The 26,594-nt window shown below is 41.7% G+C and overlaps 1 protein-coding gene across 12 annotated transcripts in view; it reads right to left on the minus strand.

The window, feature by feature from the left end:
- Positions 1–314: 314 nt before the first annotated feature.
- PRDM2 (PR/SET domain 2) overlaps positions 315–26,594 on the minus strand; it is a 197,856-nt gene continuing 171,576 nt past the window's right edge. For 10 of the 12 annotated variants that reach the window (XM_007491750.3, XM_016422196.2, XM_007491748.3 and 7 more), the window contains 2 exons: positions 3,978–4,132; positions 315–2,302 (listed from right to left, as the gene is read on the minus strand). In XM_007491750.3, the coding sequence (XP_007491812.2) occupies positions 4,000–4,132 (133 nt within the window). In that variant the 3' untranslated portion in view covers positions 315–2,302; positions 3,978–3,999. The remainder of the gene's footprint in view (positions 2,303–3,977; positions 4,133–26,594) is intronic. The other 2 variants (XR_466508.3, XM_007491752.3) reach the window with 2 other exon arrangements.

The following is a 26,594-nucleotide window of genomic DNA, read 5'->3' on the forward strand; positions in this document are numbered from 1 at the left end:
CCAACAGAGAGGGAAAGGAAGGAGAAAAGAGAGGAAGAGAGGAGAAAGAGAGAGGAAAAGATACAAAGAGCACTAATAAGCAACATGGGAAATGGAGACAGAGCAAGAAGAAAGTTTTGGATATTGAATGGCAAAGGGAAAGACCAAGGTCATGGCTCAAGCCCCAGATCTTCTCTCCTCCCCTCTTGGAGTCAGATGCTCCCCCTCTGAGGCCAGCTAGCCCAACCTCCCAATCAAGACCAGAATTCCTGCTGTGAGGAGTCGAGATTAAGAAAAAAGGAGTGTTCTTCACACATGCCTCCTCTATAGACGCATTTCATGTTGTTTTTCTTTTTTTATTGTTAATTTTCTTCACATGGCAGACAAACAACAGAGTCTTCAGCGATCTGACTCAACGTTCAGAAGACCAGCACTGACCAGGAAACACCACCTTAAAAAAAATAAAACTTTTTTTCTTTTTTTTTTCATTATTGGGACACTCAGATTAGGAATCACATGAGGAGAGTGCTAAAAGATGATCAGCAAAATTTCACATGCAAAAAATGATTTCCCTTCCCCTAATAATCCCTACCCCCAATAATATTTGTCATTACAGGGTAGAAAGAGAGATTCATGGGCTTTCAGCCACAGAACTCTTTCCCTGGTAACAGAAATATCTTGGGAAGTAAAGGAGAGAAGAGGGAAATTTTGTGAATTTGAACACTGATTGGGACAAAATTTTACCATTAGGTTAAAAAAGTCCACTATTTCCATGCTAGAGGACTAACTTTGGTAGGAGAATGAGGCTTCCATTTTGTTACTTACTAAGAAAAGTTTTCCATTGGGTGGGAAATGTGCAAATTCTGACATTAAACTGTGATTCCAATTTTTTTTTCCTGCCCATGTGAGGATTTATTTCCACAAGACCCTTCTGGACCCATCTCCATCACCTTACTGCAGTTGGTTGATTAATTAAATAACACAAGTTATAAAACTTTAAAAATGGAGCATTTACAGTCAGGGACATAAATACATGCTCTTAAAATCATCTTCATACATATTTACAGAGTTGGGAGATTAAACCATGATAGCCCTGAAGGAAAAAAAGAAGAAAAAACAGCTCCCAATCACATTTCGAGATTCTCGTACTTTGATAAATGTCCTTCAACTCTGGGTTTGAAATATCAAACCAAGAATATTTAATGGCACCAAAATGGTCCCAAGAGAGTCTTTCCACATGGCCTGCCTTCAAAGGCACAGTGCCTGTGAACTTCATTGGACCAAGTCAAAATCCCAGCTTTAGTTCATCTATTTTTCCTAGGTGTGGAGGGATCTTCCACCTCCACCCCCACCCCACTGGGCTGTCTCTGACCTTGAAAGTTCTCCCATTTTTCTGTACTTCTAAATCTTTTATTTTTCAAGATCACAGGTACTTAAAACTGAGAGGCGAGAGGCTTAAGATGCCCACGACAGCATCAGAGGGGGGACAGCAGCAGAGGTGAAGGCATCCCGGCCTACCTTCTCTGCCTTCCCTGGAGAGGCCAGGCCTGAAGGGAAGGACCAGCTTCCTTCCAAGCTTCACCCAGGCCTGGGAGACTCCTCTATCCAGAGTCAACAATACAGGCACTGACGGGAGTTTGAAATTTTGAGGTGTCTTACCCACCCAGCCAGGAGAAACTGAATGAAGACCCACCCAATCATTCTCTTTAGGCAAGAAGGCTTTCCTCCCCACTCCCAGGTGGCTGGGGGTATCCTCAGGTCACCAGGAGAACTTCGCCACCACTCCTTGAGCATCTCTGCCCTCTGTGGATTTCTGCACAACTTGGAGAAAGGGAGGCTGGGAATGAGAAGATGGAAAGTAGGGAGCGTTGAATCGAGGCACCTTCTCCTGAAGGTCCCCCTTGGATGGGACTGAAGCTGGCCACAAGATGGAACCCCATCCAGGTAATGGCAATGGATGACGTTAGAGGCAGAGACAGGGTGAGGGACTCTTGAAAAAAATTGCATAGAAAGAGAGACCCAAACCTGGCCATGACCTTCTGCCATAGAACATGGCCACGTGGTCATGACGTCCTTCTCCTGAAGCACACCCTGGAAAAGAGACACTTCAGCATCACCCTTGAAGGGACCCAATGGAGTCAGGGACCACCGAGTCCCCCTAGGGCTCAGGTCTCCTTTCTGAAGGCAGAAATCTCACACACAGAGACACTTCTTTTTTGTTCTCTCTCTCTCTTTCTCTCAGAGCAAAGGACAGGAAGAGTGCTTCATGCATGGCAGCCTTGGGGCCCCTTTGGCCTTGCTCATGCAGGTGTCATCTCAGGAGCTGTGGAGGAGCAAAAAGGGACAATTGGGTTAGGATTCATTGGCCTAAGATCAGGCTCATACACTAGGGTGAATCTGCATCTATTTCTATGGCACAATCAATTTTCAAATACATAACATCTAACAAATGTTTTTGCCCAGCTCAAGCACCATCTTCTAGAAGAGACCCTTCCTCATCATTCTAAGTGTTAGTACACACACACACACGCACACACACACACACACACACACACACACACACAATGAAATCACTTTAAACACATTTATGTGTTATTTTCCACCTCCCGAGCAGGGCAAAGTTTGTTTGTGGATTCCTTGCCGCTAGGTGGTGCCATGGATAAGGCCCTGAAACTAGTGTCATGAAGACGGGAGATCAAATCTAGCCTCAGGCATTGACTAGCTATATGACTTTGGCCAAGTCATTTAACCAGTCTGCCTCAGTTTTCTCAATTGTAAAATGGGGATTGTAATAGCAACTACCTCCCAGGGTTCTTATGAGGATCGAATAAGATGCTAAAACATTTGGCAATTCTTAAAATGCTCTTTTACTATAGCTCTCACTATTATTACTAACACCAAGTCAAATGCCTGGCAAATAGCAGCTATTTAATATATGCTTATCGAATGGACTGAATTCCCATCTCTGACTGTGCCCAGAGATTTTCTGTGTGTCGGGCTGGGGCTTGATTTTAGGTATTTGGGGGTAGGATATATTCCTGGATCCATTTCTCCCTGCAGACGTCCCTGAAAGATCCAAGGCTCCATCCCTTCCCTCCCCCCAACAACAACTCCCAATGTATGGAGTCCAACTCGTATGCCATGGGAAATGGGGAATGTGGAGAACTGAAGAACCCAAGAACCCATGGGAAAACGTGATGAAATGAAGCTGAGTAGAGTTAATCGGACTCTGAAGACCAATATCCACAGTGGCAACAACAATGCACATGAAAACAGTGCTAAGAGGAAGATGACCTGAGACAAACTGCAGTGGTCAGTCTCAGATCCAGAGAGGGTGAAATGTCCCCTTCTCCTCTCAGTAGGGGGGGGGGCAATGGATGCAGAATGAGGTCAAAGAGTTGATTGGTTTTTCTCTGTTACTGGGAAGGGTGGGGGAGTTGGGAACAGACCAGGAAAAAGGTTGCGTCCAAGGACGGCACCTGTTAGTTCATTGGCACAAGAAGCCCCCAAAGGGCAGTTAATTAGATGGCTCAGGGCATGGAGAGCCAGGACTAGAGATGGGAGATTGCAAGTTCAAATTTGGCTTCAGACACTTCCTAGCTGTGTGACTTTGGGCAAGTCATTTAACATTTGCCTCTTACCACCCTTCTGTCTTAGAACCTATGCTTACTATTGCTTCTAAGACAGAAGGTAAGGGTTTTTAATAAAAAAATAAAAAATAAAAAAAATAAGAAGAAGAAGCCCTCCAAAAAGGAAGCTGCCTCTAACAGTTCAGAGAAACACATTCTCTCCCACTCTTAGAGAGTTTCTAGAGTGAAAGGATTTGCCCAGGGTCATGCAGCCAATGTGGGTCACAGACAGGACCTGAACCCAGGTCTTTCTGGTTACAGCTCTCTGTCCACGTACTATCCTCTGGGCTGGAGAATGACTAGAATGTAAAAATAAATGGATCAATGATATAAAATGAAATATGATTCTGCCCCCATCAAGCCCTGTACCTGTTTCCCGGCAAAGAGTCATTTATTCCTTTAGGAATGCTCCTTGGAGGTGGGCTTCTGGGGCTTGGGCTTGGGCCTGGGCCTGAGCCTTCTTACACTGCCTGGCGAGAGGTGTAGCTGATAGAGGACATCGAGGGGCCAAGCGGAGGCTGTAACTGTATGGAGAGGGAGGGAGAAACACAAAAGCTCACTTGCCTTACAGAGGGGATAGTGGAGTTCTTGCTTCAGCACTTAGAGACTCATGGCCCCAGCAGAGTCAGAGAGCAAACTTGGACCTGCCCAATGGTCAGAATGCTCAGAACACTATCCCCATGGGATGAGCTTTTTCTCCTTCAGCTGGACTCATCTTTGGGAGACAAAAGATAGCACTAGAGCTTTACAACCTGAAGGGCTCACAGAGCAATATGGCGGCCTAGAGCAAACTTGACAAAAGATGCCCAGGGCAAACAACATGAAACCTCCCCTCTAATCCATCCAATTTTTAAGACAAATATAGTTATAAGGGCAGGAAGAGGGAGGGAAGCACATTGGTGGATATGGGAGAATATGGACTAGCTGGTAACTCTATTTTATCTTATTTGTCTTGAGAAGCAGATTGGTATTGGAGAGAGCTAGCCTTAAATTCAGGAAGACTTGAGTTTAAGTTTTGCCTCTGAAACGTGCTGTCTAGGAGACTGTGAGCAAGTCTCTTAATCATTCAAGTTGGACAGGTGACTCTACTTTAAATTGTAGAGAAGATTACCAATGGGAATTGATAGAGAAGATACCAATGGGAATTAGCAGAAGGAAGAAGATAAGCATTTATTAAGCATCTTCTATACCCTGGGCATCATGCTAAGGATTTTTCAAATACAATCTTCTTTGATCCTCACAACCACTCTGGGAGGTAGGTGCTATTATTATCCCCACTTTGTAGTTGGAGAAACTGAGGTAGAAGTTAAGTAACCTGCCCAGAATCATGCAATCTCTTCAGCTGGAGCTAAACTCCAGTCTTCCTGTCTCCAGGTGCAATAATCAATTTATTACACAACTAAGAGCTGAGTAGAAAAAGTTCCTTCCTTCAGCCCAGAGCTCTTTAAACCAATGAAATCACAGAGCCAATCCCTTTCTCTATCCCTATTCTGGCTAATCAGGTACTAAGCTCAGTTACTTCCATGGTACTTAATGAGCATAATGCTTCTAAATTAGTGTAAGTGCTAGTAATAACCCTCTCTTTTAATGTACTGCAACAAAGACCCCTAACCCCCAGCCTAGCTATAATTCTACCCACTTATCTTTCACCAGTCCAGTGTCTGGCATTATAGGATCATATTCAAATACTCTCATACACACACCAAATTTGGGGCCAATCTAGTACCCTGGTCTTCATAACACCGACAGTCCCTACCAACTCTAAGAAATCTTCTAGACACTCTGGTCCAGATCTCTGGGAGCTTCCTGGAAAACCACTGAAGTAGGATAGTCACATTTCAAGCAGCTGGGTGGTGCCAAAGGGCAGAGTGCCAGGTCTTGTGAATTCTAAAACTATTCCACCCTAATCAGATAGTACTTTAGAAGATTTGATTTAGCTATTTCCTAATCAATAACAATAGAGATACTTGGACTAACAGAATCAGGTCTTGGGAAGTCTATATTTCTCCACCCTCCTTAGTTTAACAAGATTAGGAAGGTCTGCACCAAACTCAAGGACTAAGTATCTGAGAAAAATGGCCTTCAACAGACATGTGCAGAAAAAGCAGACAGACCCCTGAGCTGTCCTAAGTCAAGCTAAGCTATCATTGGTTCAGGAGACCCAGGAAAGTGACATAAAACCATCTATATAAGGCATGTCACTGGCTTTCTTCGCTCTCTTTCCGTGGAGAGATGTCTCTGGCTGGTAGCGTGCTAGGCATTCTGACATCTTGGAGTGGTGGCAGTTATTTGTTTGGGTTTGGCGGTGAGTTTGCCCTTGAGCTGATTCAGGTTCGGGCATCTTGGCTGAGCCCCTTTTTGGAGTTCAGGCTGACTCCTTCCTCCTTCACACTCCAAAACCTTACTTTCTAGATCTCCTAATCTTCCTGCCTGGTACTAGCCAGGCGGGAGAAACCCTACTACCTTTCCTTCTTCCTTCTTCTTAATCTCCTCCACTATATCAATTAAATCACCATAAAATTTCCAGCTGACTTGGGAATTTTATTATTTGGGATTTTCCCTGGAGACCAATTAAATTTAGATTTTAAGTCACAATACTAAAATTATCCTTACAGTCTGGAGTCAGGAAGACTCATCTTCATGAGCTCAAATCTAACCTCAGACGCTTACTAGCTGTATGACCCTGGGCAAGTCACTTAACTCTCATTACCTCAGTTTCCTTATTTGGAAAGCGATCTGGAGAAGGAAATTGCAAACCTCTCCAGTATCTCTGACAAGAAAACCCCAAATGGAATCATGAAGAGTCAGACACAATTAAACAACAACAACAAATGTAAGACAGTAAGGCTGCAGCATGAGATGCTTGGAAGGGTAGGCACAGGTGGGATATTATTGATGGGGTGGACTGGAAGCCTGGGGGTTAGGAGGGGGAAGGCAGAGAAGTCAAAAAATAAACCTCACTTGCTTTACCATTTTGCCTGGGGCAAACCCTGTGGGTGGCAGGAACTGGAGTTTAAAATTTTCATTCTGTCCCAAATAAAGGACATCCAGCTGTGGACTGGTAATGGGTCAGAAAAGCCTAGCTCTCCAAAGAAGACTCCAGTATTAAGCAGCATCCAGAACACAGTATTCTCTGGGCAAAACAATGTGCTTTTGAATCACATCTTTAAAACTCAGAGCAGTGTTCAGGACCTGCTACTGGTTATTAAGGTCAGCCTGGAACACACTTCATTTGAAAGTTAGTCAAAAGCTAGAGCCCAATATGGAAGTGGAATGTCTGCTCTGTGCTCTCAGCACTGTCTGAACTCGCAGTGGGCATACCAAGCTGTCTGCCAGTTTGATTCCACAGGAAATGTGGATATCATGAAGCAAGATGGGACTCCCCAGGACCAGTACTTTGGGCTGCCTGAATCAACGTGCAGGCAAGAGCTGGCACTGTGGATGGAATCTGAGGACTGCCTTAGTCATATAATACTTACACAATAAATAGTCCATGACTTTTCATCAGTTAGGTATGAGCAGAATGTTATCGGTAAAGGGATGAGAAAGAAACCTAATCTTCTCATTTCATCAATGGGATCTAATATCCTTATCAAAACGGAATTCAGAGCCCTGAGCAAGGCTGTCAATCACCTCTATTCAGAGGCTGAGTATGGCAAAAGCTCACCATGACACATAATTCCTTTCAAATGTTCACTGAGTCAGTGATGCAATGGGTGAAGCAAAACTTGGACCAAATGAAGGCATTCAAGACTCTCCTTAGTGACCCATGAAGTAATTACTCTTATGATGCTATTTATGTCTTTCATGTATGCTACCTATTTCTAAATCTTCCTATAGTGAGGAAGGCCTTATGTTCATCCCAGTGTACAGGTTTAGATAAGATAGGCATTGGGTAAATAGAAGAATGTGCCCGTTTCCTCCCCTGTTTTCCCATGGGCCAAAGCATTTTCAATTGTGTGATCTTTCTGATGGGAAATGCCCCGATCAGACTTTATCAGTGCATCCACCCTATTGTGATCCATGAAAAGGGAGGCCTTTCAAAGATCATGGAGATGGGAGAATTGTAAATTGCTTATTGATTACTGATTATTGATTATTGATTTAGTTAAGAATTCTGTTCATCATAATAGTAACAATTATAATCAAACTTTGTCATTCCAATGAATCTTTAAGCTTGATTGATTGATTGAGGCTTAGAGTATTACTGCACAGATCTAAGGCCAACTAACCCTTAATAATACCGGTTAAAGGATATAAGAAAGATGAAGAATGATTCAACCTGGTCACAAGATGTTTTCCTAGTACTGGATTGCACTGGTACAGGGAGTGGTAGATAAGAGACCTTCCAGAGAATGTCCTGGGGAGAAGATTAATTCTATGCCCTTCTTTATAACATCACAAACTAGAAACACCTTGGTCTGGGAGGGCATTGTGGGGATGGTTCTTTCAAGATAATGTTGGCCTTATTTGGAATTTCCAATCATCATTATTGATGAAGACTCATGATCAGGTGGTCAGATAACATAATCAAGAACCAATCTTAGTTTGGGGGTGCATTTCTGGGCCTTATATAACCAATAAATTGTATTTTAAAAGCTATTCTAACTGTGTCAGGGATGTTTGGTTACTGAAGGACCAACCGCTAACCTCTATTTTCAGTAACCACTAGCCTTGCCAATAAAGATAGATAAGGTAATAAAAATAAATAAGCTCAGGAAAAAAAAAACAACCCATGACTTCTGCATATATGACTTCTCACCCCCTTCCCAAATATGCCTCTTAATATCCCCATAAGTTAGAGATCTGAGCTGGGAGGCATTTTAAAGGCCATCTAGTTCAACTTTTTCATTTTACAGAAGTGGAAACTGAGACTCCAAGAGATATAAAGCAGTTTAATCAGTCATGCAAACAAAATGAGTCAGAGTCAGTATTCTAACCCAGGTCCTCTTCATCTAAATCTAGGCCTCTCTAAGTGGGAGAGCCCATGTAGCCCAATGTAGACCATTCCACTTTGGAACAACTCACAATTAGGAAGGCTTTCCTAATGTCAAGCTTGAATACAGTGTGTACTTCCCTGAGACTTTACGTCATTACTCCTGATGATTCCTCTAAGGTAAAGGACAGGAAGTTTAATTCCTCTCTTCAGATTATTCCCCCCATGTCTTCTCTTTTTCAAACTAAACATCTTTGGTCCTTTTGACTAGTCCTCCCAAGAATTCAGCCAATACAGAAGCCCTTTACCATCCTGGCTACTTTCCAGCTTATAAGTATCCTTCCTAAAATTTGACTCTCAGAACCAAACCCCAGGACAGAGGCCTGAAGAATTGTCCCCTCTGTATAGTCCTAGACCCTATCCTTTTTTGAATCTCCTGCCTCAATGCCTTTGTAATGGATGATGCCAAGTCTGGAATATTCTCTCTTGTCACTACTCGGCTAAAATCCTACCTTCTGTTGGCCTTTCCCAGTTTCTCCTGATGCTAATGTCTTCCCTTGGAGATTACTTGCCATTTACAGTGTGCATACATTGTATACACATCATTTTTGGCATGTTGTCTCCTCCCATTAGAATCTAAGCATAGGTTGTTACTTTGTACTCTCAGCATTTAGCACAGTGCCTGGCACAATATAAACTTGTTGCCCAACTGATTCGTTCTAAAAATCCACTGTTATTATTGTTACTGTTTTGGGGGTGGAGGGTAAGACTGCCAGATAAGCCCGATAAGAATATAATTTGTACAAGACCTAACTTTTTCCTCCACTTTCCCAAGGTGCTCAAACTGAAAATTCCATCAGACTGCTGACTTATAACCCTAATCAGATGTTTCCATTACACCCCCAAAAGAATTTTTTTTTCTATAAGGGTCAATGCAGCTGTATTCCACAAGATGGTGCCCTTGCTTCTCAGTCCTCATAAAAGGGAAGAGTTGGGAAGTTACAGGTATCTACAGACACACAGTCCATGGGAGAAACAGACAAGACAGGCAAAGCTTCTAAATTCCCTTCTGCTGATAAGAAGGGAATTTAGTCTCCTCTGGCCACTGACTCACCTACAAATAGAAAACTCAAATGGAAAGCCTAGAGGTGAGAAGCCTTAGGAGGGAACATGATCTCCATCTTCAAAGGTTTAAAGGGATGGTACATAGGGGAGGTTCAACTTGTTCTGATGATTCAGCTTAGCACAAGAGGGCAGAACTGGGGGTGGGGAAGAAGGGTGGATCTTGTAAAGAGGCAGGTGTAATTGTCAAGAAAGAAAATATTTCCTAACTAAAGTGAAGATGTCCAAAAAAATAGGGGTTCCTGTCAAGACCCTATGAATTGATACAAGGGGGGAAAGAAAGAAAGAAAGAAAGAAAGAAAGAAAGAAAGAAAGAAAGAAAGAAAGAAAGAAAGAAAGAAAGAAAGAAAGAAAGAAAGAAAGAAAGAAAGAAAGAAAGAAAGAAAGAAAGAAAGAAAGAAAGAAAGAAAGAAAGAAAGAAAGAAAGAAAGAAAGAAAGAAAGAAAGAAAGAAGGAAGGAAGGAAGGAAGGAAGGAAGGAAGGAAGGAAGGAAGGAAGGAAGGAAGGAAGGAAGGAAGGAAGGAAGGAAGGAAGGAAGGAAGGAAGGAAGGAAGGAAGGAAGGAAGGAAGGAAGGAAGGAAGGAAGGAAGGAAGGAAGAAAGAAAGAAAGAAAGAAAGAAAGAAAGAAAGAAAGAAAGAAAGAAAGAAAGAAAGAAAGAAAGAAAGAAAGAAAGAAAGAAAGAAAGAAAGAAAGAAAGAAAGAAAGAAAGAAAGAAAGAAAGAAAGAAAGAGGGAGGAACTGAGCACAGTAAAGGTTTATAAAGCAAGCTTGGATTCAGAAAAGAAAGAAAGAAAAAGCATCTCTCTCCTTCCTTTTTTTTGGAGAGGTGGATTCTGGGTGTAAAATGTTGCCCATACCATCAAACAAGATAGATGAGTTGGATGGTTTTTGTTAAACTTTTGATATATGTTTTTTATCTTTATTGTGAGAGAGAGCTTACACTGGGGAAAGTGATTTGCTGGGTAGGGGCAGGTATGGGAAAAGTATGTTTGGAAATGAGTGTGATATAAAAGCAAAAAGGTAACAATAAAACTGAAAGGGGGAGGGGGGCAACTAGGTGACTTAGTGGATTAAGAGCCAAACCTACAAATGGGAGGTCCTCCATTCAGATATGGTCTACAAACTTCCTTCTAGCTATGTGACCCTGGGCAAATCACTTAACCCCACATTATCTAGCCTTTACCACTTTTCTCCCTTGGAACCAATATATAATATTGATTCTAAGACTAAAGGTAAGGGTTTAGAAAAACTGAAAGGAGGGGAGAGAATAAGGAAAAGGATTCAACGGTAACTTCTTAATAGAATCTCTTCTGGGATGTGAGAAAACCTCAGCTGAAGGGACCCCAGAGTTCTGACTGTACCTAAATGAGGATTCTTCTCTTCAAAACCCCCATGACATAGTCACCCAACTCCACTCACAGATCAATAGAGATAGGAAACTCATGACCTTTCAAGACAGTCTTCCAGCTTTGAAATGCTGAACCTAATAGGAAACTTTTCTTTATATGGAATCCTCTGGGGCCAAGGTGAACAAGTCTAATTCCACTTGCATTTGACACCTCTTCAGAATTTGCTTCCTTGACCTTGACAGAGAAGTCAAAGTGAGAGGGTGGCAAGGAACAAAAAGAAGGATCAATATGTTACATGGAATCAGATGCCACTATTCACTCAAAATCATTCTATTGAAAACACTAGAAAGCATAAGAACAAAAGTCTTTCCTTAAAATAATAAGTAGTATTTATTTAAAACCATCAGCAAGTATCATCTCCAATGGGGATAAATTAGAAGCCTTCCCAATAAGATCAAAAGTGAAGCAAGTATGCCCATTTTCAGCACAATTATTTAATATTGTACTAGAAATACTAGCTTTAGCAATTAGAGGAGAAAAAGAAATTACAATTCAAAAGTAGGAAATAAGGAAATTAAGCCATCATTCTTTGCAAATAATATGATGGTCTACTTAGAGAATTCTAAAAATCAATTTTAAAACTAGTTGAAATAATTAGTAACGTTAGCAAAATTGCAGGATACAAAATAAATCCACATAAATCATCAGCATTTCTATACATTTCCAACAATACTCAGCAGCAAGAATTAAAAAGAACTCCATTTAAAGTCACTCTAGACAATAAAAAATACTTTGGAATCTATTTGTCAAGACAAATGCAGCAATTATATAAACACAATTACAAAAGACTTTTCACACAAATGAAATTAGATCTAAACAATTAGAAAAACATTAATTGCTCATGGGTAGACCAAGCTAACATAATAAAAATTACAATCCTACCTAAATTAATTTACTTATTCAATGCCATACCAATCAAACTACCAAAAAACTACTTTATAGAACTAGGAAAAAATAATAAAATTCATCTGGAGGAACAAAAGGTCAAAAATATCAAAAGAACTAATGAAAAAAATGTGAAGAATGGTGGTCTAGTGATACCAGATCTTAAACTTCACTAAAAAGCAGCAATAATCAAAACAATTTGGTATTGACTAAGAAACAGAAGGGTGGATCAATGGAATAGACTAGGGGTAAATGACCTCAGCAATCTAGTAAGATCCCAGCTTTTGGGGTCTTTGTCACTATTTGACACACTGCTGGAAAAACTGGAAAACTATACGAAAAATTGGGTTTAGATCAATATCTCACACCCTATACCAAGAAAGATAAGGTCAAAATGATATATTATTTAAACATAAAGAGTACTATTATAAGTAAATTAGGGGGACATAGAATAATTTACCTGTTAGATCTATGGAGAAATGAAGAATTTCTAACCAAACAAGAAATAGAGAAGATTTCACGATACAAAATGAATAATTTTGATTTTGATAAAAAGGGGTTGTAACGCACACAACCAATGCATTCAAGATTAGAAGGGAAAGAACAAAGTGGAGGGAAAATTTTATAACAAATTTCTCTGATAAAGGTCTCATTTCTCAGATAAACAAAAGACTAAGTGAAATGTATAAGAATCCACATCATTCCCCAATTGATAAATGATCAAATGATATGAATAGGCAGTTTTAAGATGAAGAAATCAAAGCTATCAAAAATCATGAAAAAATATCCTAAATCCCTCTTGATTCAAGAAATGTAAATTAAAACAACTCTGAAGTCCCACCTTGCACCTATCAGATTGGCCAATATGACAGTAAAGTAAAATGATAAATGTTGGAAGGGAAAGGATGTAGCAAAATTGGGACACAAATGTATTGCTGGTAGAGTTGTGAACTGGAGAGGAATTGTGCCCAAAAGGCTATAAAAATGCATACCTTTTGATCTACTGGGTCTGTATGTCAAAGAAATGTTTTTTAAATGGTAAAGGATCTGTTTGTACAAAAATATTTATAGCTGTACTTTTTGTGGTGGCATAGAATTGGAAACTAAAGGGATGTCCCTCAATTGGGGAATGGCTGAACAAATTGTGGCATATGATGGTGATGGAATACTATCATACTGTAAGGAATGATGAACTGGATGATTTCAGAAAGAGCTGGAAAGACCTACATGAACTGATGCAGCGTGAAATAAGCAGAACCAGGGGAACATTATACATGGTAACTGAAATACTGTGGAATGATCAAATGTGATAGACTGCTACTAACAAGCAATACAATGATCCATTTTGGACAATTCTGAGAACTTGTGAAAAAGAAAAAGTTGGAATCAGAATGCAGATGAAAGCATATGATTTATCATTTGTTTGAGTATATGTTTGAGGGTTTTGGTTGTATAGGATTATTCACTTACAAAAATGAATAATAGGGAAATATGTTTTGCATATAACCTAGATTGAATTGCTTGTCAGCTCTGGGAAGGGGGAGGAAAGAAGGCAGGGAGTTAGGATGGATCGTATAACTTTGGAATACTTATGTGGAAATTTGTTATTGGAATAATTTAAAAAATTAAAAATTTGTCTCATTCTATACCCCCAGTCTATCACTTTTTTTGTCAAAGGGTAGGTAACATGATTCATCACAGAGCATTCAGAGTCATGGTTGGTCATTGAACTGATTAGCACTTTTTCAGTCTTTTATAGTTGTTTGTTTTTATAGTTGTTACTGTAAAAATTTGCTAGAGGCTTTCACATTCTACTGGAGGAGATCATGTGTAAATAAACAGGTAGGCATTTGTATAAGCTATTTAGCTAAGTATATTATATAAGCCATATTCAGAGCAGATAGGCTTTTTGACACACAGCTGCCTATCCCAAAGGCCCTTCCTTAAATCTGGTGAATTCCTACCATCCTCAAAAATCCCATGTCAGGGCTCCTTCTTCCATGAAATTCTCCCTGATGCTCACTGCGGCTGTCTTATCCCTCTGCCCTGCCTGCCCTGCTCCCCACAGTGTTATACTATGCAATGCTGTTGCTTTTAACCTGTAACTACTACAGAGTTATCTGTGTCTGTCCTGGCCTCCTATTAAACTGTACATTTCACGGGTGAAGGGTTTATGTGTCTTATTTAAACTTTGTTTTTCACTCAGCACCTAGCACTGTGCTCAGCATAGAGAAGGCACTATATCAATATTTGTCTCATTAAATCAATGCCCCCAATTCCCAGCATTACAGTGATTCCTTTTGGTCCCTTTTAGTACTGAATGGCAGTTGGAAGGGACCTCAGGGGCCATCTAGTCCAATTTCTACATGGAAGAGGAGTCTCTTCTACAATGCCCCTAACATATCTGCCAGCCTCTGCATGAAGACCTCCAAGGACAGAGAATCCAATACCTCCTGAGGCAACCCATTTCCCTTTCGGTCAGCTCTAGTTATAAGAAGGATTTCCCTTACATGGAACCCAAACCAGTCTCTTTGTAACTTCCAGCCATTGCTTCTAGCTTTATCTTCTAAGACCAGGCTGAACAAGGTTAATCCTTCTTCCCCAGTGCCATTACAGTTCAGTAGAAAACTTCTCAAAATACAGATTTGCCCAAAAGGAGTAGCACATGAATCTGTCACTATCTGTCACTACAAATTAAGTGATCAAAATAGGGTTTATAGACTCTAATGGGTTAAAAGAAATATAGAACACAAAATATCAGAGCTGGGAGAGACCTTAGAACAGAGAATGTCAGAGCTGGGAGAGACCTTAGAACAGAGAATGTCAGAGCTGGGAGAGAGCTTAGAACAGAGAATGTCAGAGCTGGGAGAGACCTTAGAGCAGAGCCTGTCAGAGCTGGGAGAGAGCTTAGAACAGAGAATGTCAGGGCTGGGAGAGACCTTAGAACAGAGAATGGCAGAGCTGGGAGAGAGCTTAGAGCAGAGAATGTCAGAGCTGGGAGAGACCTTAGAACAGAGAATGGCAGAGCTGGGAGAGAGCTTAGAGCAGAGAATGTCAGAGCTGGGAGAGACCTTAGAACAGAGAATGGCAGAGCTGGGAGAGACCTTAGAACAGAGAATGTCAGAGCTGGGAGAGAGCTTAGAACAGAGAATGTCAGAGCTGGGAGAGAGCTTAGAACAGAGAATGTCAGAGCTGGGAGAGAGCTTAGAACAGAGAATGTCAGAGCTGGGAGAGACCTTAGAACAGAGAATGTCAGAGCTGGGAGAGAGCTTAGAACAGAGAATGTCAGAGCTGGGAGAGAGCTTAGAACAGAGAATGTCAGAGCTGGGAGAGACCTTAGAACAGAGAATGTCAGAGCTTGGAGAGAACTTAGCACAGGGAATGTCAGAGTTTGGGGAGAGGTGCTTATAATGGAGAATATCAAATCTTGGAGGGATTTTAATCACATGTTATCCAAAATCTTTATTTTGCAGAAGAAACAGGAGCCAGAGAGGGGAAAGTTCTTTCATTTAAGGAAAAAATGTAGTAACCTCCCCATTAGACAACCATTTTCCTACACGTAATTCTACAAAAGATCCACTGTTCTATGTATAGGACATGGAACAGAGAAAGAACCTCAGAAATGGCCAGAACCCAGGTATCTGAGGCCATGCCCCTTGGGGAAAGAACAAGAGATGGGAATGTTTTGGTGTCCCTCCTAGGTGGGGGTCAGGAAGCATGAAGAAGCAGACTGGAGATGACCATGGACACTCAGTGGGACAGGGGAGCTAAAAAAGGAGATGAGCATGTAGGAGTGGAAGGAAGAGAGTATGGGAAACAAATTTTATGCTCCAAGTCCTGGGCTCGTGCCAAGCACTTGGGGCTAGAAAAAAGGGGCCAGGGTGGGTGGGAAAATCATCCCCTCCCCCCAATTCCACAATACCAAAAGTGCTCAGGAAGAAAAGAGGAGGAACCTGTGGGTGAACCTTTGCAGATTGTCCTGACCTGCCAGCTGGAGGAGAATTATTGCATCAGCCAGACACACCCCTCACTGAGCAGGCAGGACACACTGTTCTAGGCACATATGGGACACAGGACAGAAGAAGAGAATGAAAGAAAAGCATCAAGGACCAAAGAAACACAGTATAGTTCAATTACTGGCTAGGCTAGGGAGTGAGACATCATGCTCAATGAGCTAAGGGAGATGAGTTGATTTTAGGATCCTTGAAAAATGATAACAATTGTGAAATGCTGAAATTGGGAATGATTAATGCACTGTGACACCTCATTTAGCTGCAGGCAATGTGCTCTACCATTATAAGGAGAGCAAAGAAGCAAAGGGTAATGGGAAGAGCACAGGATCACAATAAAAAGAAATGGGTTTGAAGGGCAGCTCTGCTCCCCCCTGTTTTGATGAACTCAGACAAACCTCTCTGGGTCCCAGTTTCCTTTCCTGGAAAAAAATGAGAATACTGAATTAATACAGAAAATTGCCAAATTGCCGAGTAGGAACCTCAGAAGCCATCTCACCTAACCAGTTCCTGAAGAAAAAAAAAATTCCCCTCTGCAACACGGCCAACAAATGGTCATCCTTTCTCCACTTGAAGACCTTTAAAGAGGGAGAAGCTGGCCTCTGAGCTGAGTTTAGGAGGAAAAATGGAGCAAGAGCTCTCTACTAGGAGTGACAATCAGTGCAAAGCATAGAGATGGGAGATGAGTAAATGAATGAGGATCCAAGAGCAAGACAGAATGTTGGCATCACAGAGTACAGAAGAAATTAGGAAAGGGAGGAAGAGTCAGATTGTTGAGGGTTTATCTCTCAAAGAAATGTATGTTTGATTCTAGAATTAGAAGGGAGCCCCTGGAATATGACAAATAGAGGGCTATGGGTCTGGTCTGAGCTTTGTTCACTGTGGCAGAGGATGGAGTAGAGAGGGACATAGCTGAATCAGAGAGACTTAACTGAAGGACTAGATCAAATCTTAGGGATCATCTAGTCTAACCAATCCAAAATCATGCCATGAGGCAGTGAAAGAATCAGCCTTAGAACGGAGGCATCCATAGCTCCCAGTCTTATGCTTTATCGCCATCGTTGTTTCCCAATAATGCAACGTTCAGTTTACCAAATACTTATAAAGAGCCTACTTTGTCCTAGGCACAGGGATGCAAAAATAAAGACCTTATCCTCAAGGGGTTTATATTCTACTAATTGGTAGAGCTTTGGAAAGACTAGAGATTCAGACAAAGGATCTGCATTCATATCCTGTTACCTACTATTCAAATGACCCTCTGCAAGTCACTTTAGCTCTGACTTCAGTTTTTCTATCTATACAATGAAATGATGTAAGTAAATGGTCTTTAATTTAATTAATAGAGCTCTTGGAGCTCTAATTCTTAAGGCTTTTTTATAATATGACTATCTTTCTTTTTCTTATTTGTATCCCCAGTGTTTATATAGTACAAGGCATACAGGAATCGTTTTTATTAATTAATATTTTATCTTATTTTTTTAAACCCTTACCTTTCATCTTTGAATCATTACTGTGTGTTGGTTCCAAGGCAGAAGAGCAGTCAGGGCTAGGCAGTGGGGGTCAAGTGACTTGCCCAGCAGCACACAATGAGGAAGTTCTTGAGGTCCAATTAGAACCCAAGACCTCCCATCTCTAAGCCTGGCTCTCAATCCACTGAGCCACCCAGCTGCCCCCATTAATTAATATTTTAATGCTTTTTTGTTTTTGTTCTTCTTAAGTAAGGTACTTGTGTGTTGTTCATTGAAAAAGCCTAAAAAAGTTGGGCAGAGGAAGGTGGGAGGGCATGGGGGAGAAGTAGGGAAGGGAAGGACTAAGCAGGTTCAAGGGGAAGTTTATGAGGTCATTGAAAATGATTCTATAGGCAGATAAGACAACTCAGGTGAGAAGTCTCATGAGGCACAGAGCCAGACCTCAAGGATTTTGCCATGTCCCCTCAAGGATAACTGGGGTTTTGTTTAGTTTTCTGAAGGTTTTGCCAAGGACTTTTAATTAACCTCAAGGGAGCTTGGGAGCACAATGCTCCTGATATGTTATTCTAGTGCGACACTCAGAATGCAGAGCTGAGCGGCTATTAGAACACAGAATGCCAGAGCTGGAAGGGACATTGGGATAGAGACTGTCAGAGCTGGGAGGGACCTTAGAGCAGAGAATGTCAGAGCTGGGAGGGACCTTAGAGCAGGGAATGTCAGAGCTGGGAGAGACCTTAGAACATAGAATGTCAGAGCTAGGAGAGAGCTTAGAACAGAGAATGTCAGAGCTGGGAGGGACCTTAGAGCAGGGAATGTCAGAGCTGGGAGAGACCTTAGAGCAGAGAATTCAGAGCTGGGAGAGACCTTAGAACAGAGAATGTCAGAGCTGGGAGAGACCTTAGAACAGAGAATGTCAGAGCTGGGAGAGAGCTTAGAACAGAGAATGTCAGAGCTGGGAGAGAGCTTAGAACAGAGACTGTCAGAGCTGGGAGAGACCTTAGAACAGAGAATGTCAGAGCTGGGAGAGACCTTAGAACAGAGAATGTCAGAGCTGGGAGAGAACTTAGCACAGGGAATGTCAGAGCTGAGAGAGACCTTAGAGCCCAGAATGTCAGAGCGGCATGTGGTCTTAAGACAGAATATAAGAAGTGGAAGGAAGGGATCTTAGAACAAAGGCTAACAGTGCTTTTCTTAATGCAAATATAAGACAAAGAGCATAAATTTCATCCTGCTTATTTTACAAAGCTAAAGTCTAAGCTTGGATTTAAGTTAATTGTCCAAAGTCAGAGAGAGTATTTGAACCTGGGTCTCCCAACTCCAAGATGAATGTTCTTTTCCAGCATACATGCCTTTGAACTGGCTATTCTCTGGGCCTGGAATACCCTTCTTCCTTGCTCTATTTCTTTAAATCTCCAACTTTCCTGAAAGCTCAGCTCAAAAACTACCTACTACTACAGGATGCCTTTCCTGTTCTTCTAGCTGCAGATGCCTCCTCCCTAAATTGCCTCATCGTTATTTGGCATATATAGGACAAATGTATACACATGCATAGACTGAAGGAACCTCATCTAGTCCAATAAGCCGTAAGCATTAAGCACAACTCAGTATGGGTCCGGTATCATGCTCATTGTTGGAAATCACTGGTGCCCTCCAGAAGCTCACATTTGAATGCAACAAACAATTATACAGATAAGAGCAGACAGGAAGCAGACAAAATGAATACAGTAAAAGGTAGTTTACAGAGGAAATGGGGGGGGGGGTTTGAAATGGGTTCATGAAGAAGATGATGCTTTCCCTGCAGGAAGATTCTGAGTAGAGGTGGGGAGGGAGTGCATTCCAGGAATGGATGGCAGCCATGGTGAGGGCATGGAAGAGAACAATGGAGAATTTCACAATGAGAGGGGCAAATAGGCCAGCCTCCTTGAATTGTAGAGTTCATGGAAGGGAGTGGAGTGCAAGAAGAAAGAAAAGGCAGGAAGGGGTCCAGTTGTGAAGGGATTTAGCTAAGAGAATTTAGACTTCCTCCTAGAGCTATTAATAGGAAAGCAGTGATATTTAGAAAAAATCACATTGGCCGCTGTGGGAAGAGACTTGAGGTGAGGAGGTCATTTAGGAGACCCTCACAATATTATAGGCCAGAGATGATAAGGCTCTGAGCCGGGGTGGTGGCTGGGTGAATGGAGAAGGGATATATGTGAGAGAAGAGAGAGAAATAACGATCGTAACATCTGGTTTATCTATATTCAGAGTTATTCTGCGATCAGCAGTTACAGAACCATTTTTGGTCTTCTGTCTCTGCTATAGCAAACAGTGAACCTAAGGAAAAGGTGCCTGGAAGAGCCTGACTTTTCTAATATCCTATTGGTCTGTCCTTCAGCTGAGCTCCTCCCAATCTTGGGCCTCTATTCTTTCCTTTGGGAAAATCCTGCCACAATTCTCAACTCTGGCTTTGCAACGCCGATTTTCTCCAAGGGGGAAGGGAGGAATGCAGCGGTCACTGTGATTCTTATATATGTTCTTCTGGGCTCTTTGAGGAAAGGGAGGAAGTTATAGGGCAGGTAGGGAGGCTTGGAGTCAATATGGGCCAGTGAAAAAGAACCAAAAGTCGGAGAAGCACCAAATGAGGCAGTGCATTCTCCCATATGGCCATTAGATGGCGCCCTGAGGAGAGACAGTCCATTTCCTTGCAAGGGAAGCTGGAACAAGGAGAAATGGAGCTCCTAAAAGGAAGCAAGCCTGAGTGGCAAAGGATGAGTGGCAAAGGACAGAAGAGTGTCATGGAAGCAAGAAACATGAGCTTGGACAGACCTGGGAAGATAGTGGATAACAGAAGGGCCTGGAGAGCTGTGGTCCATGGGGTCATGAAAGGTTGGTCACAAGTGAACAAATAAACAACAACAAAGTGGAATAACTAGAATTATCGATCCATCAATCAATCAACAAAGAGTTGTAAAGAATTGATTATGTGCCCAGCCCTCTACTAAGTACCAGAGATACCCTGACTTAAATAAATGAAATAATCCTTGCCTTCAAAGAGTTTGTACTCTATCATTGACAGCCCAAATAATCTGACAATTAGAGAGGGCAAGCCTGGTGGTTGGGGAGATATAGAAGGCAGTTCTTTTTTTTTTTTAACCTGTACCTTCTTTCTTAGAAATGATACTAAGAAGTATCTAAAACCAGATTTGACCCTGGAACTTCCATTTCCAAGCCTGGCTCTCTATCCACTGAACCACCTAGGTGTTTCCTAGAAGGCAATTCTTGTATAGAAGAAAGTTCTTGAACAAAAGCCCAAGTCTCCAGAATCCCAAGGCAGAACTCTCTCTCTACTATGCCATATTTTCATCCACCCTGTTCAAAAGAATCTTTCCATGGGCTAGAGAAATTCTCAGAATTATTGAATCTCAGAGTTGGAAGAGATCCTATAGGTCCATGTCAGCAAACCTATGACATACATGTTAGAGTGTGCCCAAGGAGGCTGCTCCCTTCCCCCTCTTCACCACACCTGAGGACATTTTTTATATCACCCACCCCTCTGTCCAGCAGCCCAATGGAAGCATTTCTTTGCTCCCCTGTCTGGGCTAAGGGGGTGGCTCACAGACGGCATGAGGGTACTCAACACACTTTGGATACTTGGTCTCTAAAAGGTTTGCCATCACTGACCTAACTAGTAAACAATTTGTGGATGCAACAATTTCAGAGGTTGAATCCAGGTCCCCAATTCTAGAGCCAGGATTCTTTCCACTGGACTTCCATCTAGTCTAACCCATACTTAAATAGGAATCCCCCTACAATTTTTTTTTGTCCCCAAAAGAGGCTATCCAGATTCTGATCACTTCTGGTGAGGGAGAACACATTTCTGCCAAAGGCAGCCTGTCTTTATACAGGACAGATCTAATTGTGAATTATTTTCCCTTATATCCAGCAAAATTCTTACTACTCTACTACTTCCATTGCTCCTAGTTCTGACCTCTGGGGCAAACCAGAACAAAGCTAATCTCTCTTCCCAACAATAGTGCTTTAAGTATTTGAAGAGATCACTTGTGTCCCAGTACTTATTTCCTTCTCCAAGCTAACACTGACAAAAACAAAGCTAAAGGATACCTCAGAACTATCTTCAAGTATTTGTAGGGTAATCACAAAAAAAGCCAAGCAGAATAAATCTAATCCTTCTGATACTTTAAGACTTCATAAAAGCAATAGTTTAGGGAACTTGGAATGTTCATCCAGGTGAAGTCTTAAAGTAGGAAACAGTTGTGATGTTCACCAAAAAAGGACATTCATTCATTTTTTAAAAACCTTTACCTTCTGTCTTAGATATAATATTGTATATTGGTTCCAAGGTAGAAGAGCAATAAGGACTAGGCAAAGGGGGTTAAGTGACTTGCCCAGGGTCACACAGCTAGGGAGTGTTCGAGAATAGATTTGAACCCAGGACTTCCCATCTCCAGGCGTGGCTCTCAATCTACTGATCCACCCAGCTGCCCCCAATTTTTATATTATGTATTTTCCTTCCATTAAAAAAAAACAACCTCATCTTCTTTCTTAGATATGTCAACATGGAAATATAGAAATTGCCAGTTTGCTTAGTTTAAGGGTATAAACCCCAGGTTTTGACCTTGTCACAGGAGAGTTTTCCCTCTGAGGGAAGGTCCCACTTCACTAGACAATAGACATCCACTTCAGGTGGGAGGTAGACCCCATCCAAAGTCAAGTAGCTCTTTTGTCTCCAGAAGCCTTTCCCAGTATATCACACCCTCCTTCCAAGGATTGAACTCGGGACCTTCAGCTTGAAGTTGAATGCACTACCTACTGTGCCAAAGCTGAAGTGGATGTCCATTGTCTGGTGAAGTGGGACCTTCCCTCAGGGGGAAACCTCCTGTGGCAAGGTCAAAACCTGGGGCTTATAACCTTAAACTAAGTAAACTGGGGATTTCTATATTTCCATGTTGACAGATATGATACTTATTAGTTCCAAGGCACAAGAGTGGTAAGGGTTAAGCAATGAGGGATAAATGACTTGCCCAGGATCACACAGCTAGGAAGTGACTGAGGCTAGATTTTCCCCCAGAACCTTCCAATTCCAAGCCTGACTATCCATTGAGCCATCTAGCTGTCTCCCCCCCCCCACTCCCTTCATTTTTTTTAAAGAATAAAAGAAAAAAAAGAAAGAAAGAATAAAAGAGAAAGACAGTACCCAGAGGGCATTTTCTCCTTTACACACACAGTCTGTGCTGGTCAACTTGTGGCCATGTCCTCCTACGAGGCATAGAAATTTGGTAACCCTGCCTCTGGGGCTACATGTACCTGGTGGTTTGTAGTGCAATGTGATACAGACCAATAAGTTGCGTTGAGGCTGCCTCTTGGTAGGGAGCCCTCAGAGGAAACCTAACAATGGGCCCCTTCTCAGGCTGCCCCAGCCTGCTCCCACTCACAGGGAAGGTATGTGACCTCCTGATATTGCATCATCTCTCCACCAACAGACCATATTACAGGGGCCATTGTTCAACTGTACCTGTTTTGCTTGAACTATGAGGTCCCAGGGCACAACAAGCTCGCCCTGGAGAAATTGGAGGAGCTCAGGGAAAGCCAGGCCTGGCATGTGGTTACCCCAATAAACCCCACAAGGAGCAGAGGGAGATGGACAACTCGGCTTAGAAAAGTGGTTGAATAACAGGAAAAGTTCAAACCAGATTTCTTTCTTACACAGGAGGGAGGACAGAGAAGAGGGACCTGACCAGTGATTTCATTAGCACAGAGAACTTCCCAGATGAAGAAACTCGCTCTTATCAAAGCTAATCAGTGCCTTCTCTGCAATTCATAGGCTAAGCAAGCTGTAGAGAGCACAAGGTTAACTTGGCCAGCCAGTATATGTCAGAGGGAAGACTTGAATTCAGGTATTTCTGGCTCTAAGACCACAGTGACCTCTTGCAAGAAGAAAAATCATATCATAGGATCATTAAGTGCAGCCTACCCTAGCTGACACAGCAATATATTAGGCCCAGTGAAGGAAATAGCAGTGGTCACCAAGAGATAACATAACTATATAAATGTGTGTGTGTGTGTGTGTGTGTGTGTAAGAGTTAGTGGGGCATCAAACAAGGAGGGAAAGGATCTATTTGTACAAAAATATTTATAGCAGTTCTTTTTTTTGAAAATTTTATTTAGTCAATTTAGAACATTATTCCTTGGTGATAAGAATCATATTCTTTCTCTCCCCTCCTCCCACCCCTTCCCATAGCCAAAGAGCAATTCCACTGGGTTTTACATGTGTCCTTGATCAAAACCTATTTCCATGTTGTATATGTTTCCACTAGGGTGATTGTTTAGAGTCTACATCCCCAACCATATTCCCCTCGACCCATGTAATCAAGCAGTTGTTTTTTGTCTGTGTTTCTACTCCCACAGTTCTTTCTCTGGATGTGGATAGCCTTTTTCTCATAAGTCCTTCAGAATTGTCCTGGGTCACTGCATTGCTGCTAGCAGAGAAGTCCATTACATTCATTTGTACCACAATGTATCAGTCTCTGTGTACAATGTTCTCCTGGCTCTGCTCCTCTCTCTCTGCATCACTTCCTGGAGGTCGTTCTAGTTCACATGGAATCCCTCCAGTTCATTATTCCTTTAAGCACAATAGTATTCCATCACCAAAAGATACCACAATTTGTTCAATCATTCCCCAAATGAAGAGCATCCTCTCATTTTCCAATTTTTTGCCGCCACAAAGAGTGCAGCTATGAATATTCTTGTACAAGTCTTTCCTTATGATCTTTTTGGGGTATAAACCCAGCAGTATGGCAGCTCTTTTTGTGGCTACAAAGAATTGGAAATTGAAGGGTTATCCATTAATTGGAGAATGGCTGAACATTTGATGACTGTGATGAAAAATATTGTACTATAAGAAATTATGAGCAGGATGGTTTCAGAAAAACCTAGAAAGAACCACAAGAATTGATGCAAAGGAAAGCAAGCAGAACCAAAAGAACATTGTACACAGTAATAGTAATAATGTGTATGAGGATCAACTCTGAATGACTTGGGCTATTTTCATCAATATCATGATCTAAGACAGCTTCAAAAGACTCATGATGAAAAATGATGCCTACACCTTCAGTAAAAGAATTAATGGGAGAAGCTGGGCAGCTCAGTAGACTGAGTCAGACCCAGAGATGAAAGGTCCTGGGTTCAAATCTGACCTCAGACCCTTCCTAGCTGTGTGACCCTGGGCAAATCACTTAACCCCTAGCCCTTACCACTCTTCTGCATTGGAACCAATACCCAGTATTGATTTTAAGACAGTAGGTAAGGGTTTAACAACAGCAATAATAATAATAATAATAATTAAGGGAGTCTAAATGCAGATTGATACCATTTTCCACTTTGTTTTCTTCATGGCTTTATATGTTTTCTTCAATGACTTGAATAATATGGAAATATGCTTTGCATGCTCACAAATGTATAAGGTATATAGAATTGCTTACTTCTCATAGAGGGGGAAAGAGAGAAGATAATTTAGAAATCAAAATATAAGAAAATGAATATTAATAATTGTTTTTAGCATGACATCCTACCCCCTCATTTACGGTTGAAGAAACTGAGGCCCACAGAAGTTTAGTGACTTGCCCAGGGTCATACAATTAGAAAGCATACCAGCTGGGAACTCAAAAGTTCCTGGATTCAGATTTTGTCCTAAGGCCCCTCCTAGCTCTGACATTCTAGGTTCTAAGTTTTAACCAAGATTATAATGGAATATATGGCTACTTGGAATATAGAGGGATCTTGAATTGCCTAGTACAGTTAGAACAGGTTAAGTGACTTTCCTAGGGTAACAGAGGTAGTCAGAACTGAGAACACAGACTGTCAGAACTTGGAGGGCCCAGAACCCTTTCTATTCCAAGTAATCATAAGGTCATAGATACAGATCTGGAAAGGACCTTACTTAGAGCCCATCAAGTCCAACCCCTTCATTTTATAGAAGAGGAAACTGAGGTGCAGAGGGGTGAATTATCTTATCCAAGGTCACACAGCCTCCATGTCACATAAGTAGTGATGGTCCAAACCAAGTCTATTGTTCAGTTGTGTTTAGTCATTTCTAACTCTCCATGACCTCATTTGAGATTTTCTTGGCAAAGATGCTGGAGTGGTTTGCCATTTTTTTTTCTTTAGAACATTTTATAGATGAGGAAACTAAGACAACAGTGTGAAGTAACTCACCCAGGGTCACAGAACTAGTAAATGTCTGAGGCCAGATTTGAACTCAGGAAAAGGAGTCTTCCTGATTGCAGAACTGGCACTGTATGCACTATGGTACCACACTGCTGCCTTAAACCAAGTCTACTGTCTCCCAATACTGAACCTTTTTTATTTGTTGTTTTGTCTCTTCATATGGCCCCAAACACCCTGATCTATACAGTAGTCTCCCCCTTTCTTTCAGAAGGCTCCATAAGGCCTTTGGCTCAATCATGACATTTAATAAAATTGGGTGATTATCTCCCAGACCTTAGGAAGAAAACATCCTACCTTTGCTCCCAGTGCCAAGAGGGAGACTTTAGGGAAAAGGTTTCCAGGACCCTGAAACACTGGCAGATTTTGTTTTCTTTTTTAACAGAGAAGCGCATGAAAGTCAGAGAGCCCTTATCCAACATTCCAGGGCTTTCTAGCTAACCTGTCACACCCAGGCCATTGGCATTTTCAGATTGTCCCGTCATCTCTGAGGTGTGAGCCCTGTCACAAAAAAAGGCATGTTTGCTATGCATTGTTGGGGAAAGCCATGGTGAGGAAAGAAAAGGGCGAAGGGAGAGCTTTATAGACTGAGCAGACACTTCCCAAACAGGCATAATGCCACAGACTGTTGGAACCTGGAAGGAAATTAATTGTTGTTTCCTCCCAGAGAATGTAAGCCTTTTGAGGCAGGGAATGTACATTTTTGTTCATAGGAGAGTTAGAAGGAGCCTTAAAGGCCACTGAGTCCAGTTCCTTTATTTTATAGATAGGAAAACAGATGGTGATCTCATTCAGTCGTTTCAGTTGTGTGACTCTTTATGACCCCATTTGGGATTTTTTTGACTTCAGATTCCTGGAGTAGTTTGCCATTTCCTTCTCCATCTCATTTTACAGATGAGGAAACTGAGGCAAACAGGGTAATGTGACATGT

The sequence above is a fragment of the Monodelphis domestica genome, chromosome 4, assembly GCF_027887165.1.
Source record: "Monodelphis domestica isolate mMonDom1 chromosome 4, mMonDom1.pri, whole genome shotgun sequence".
Lineage (NCBI taxonomy): Eukaryota > Metazoa > Chordata > Mammalia > Didelphimorphia > Didelphidae > Monodelphis > Monodelphis domestica.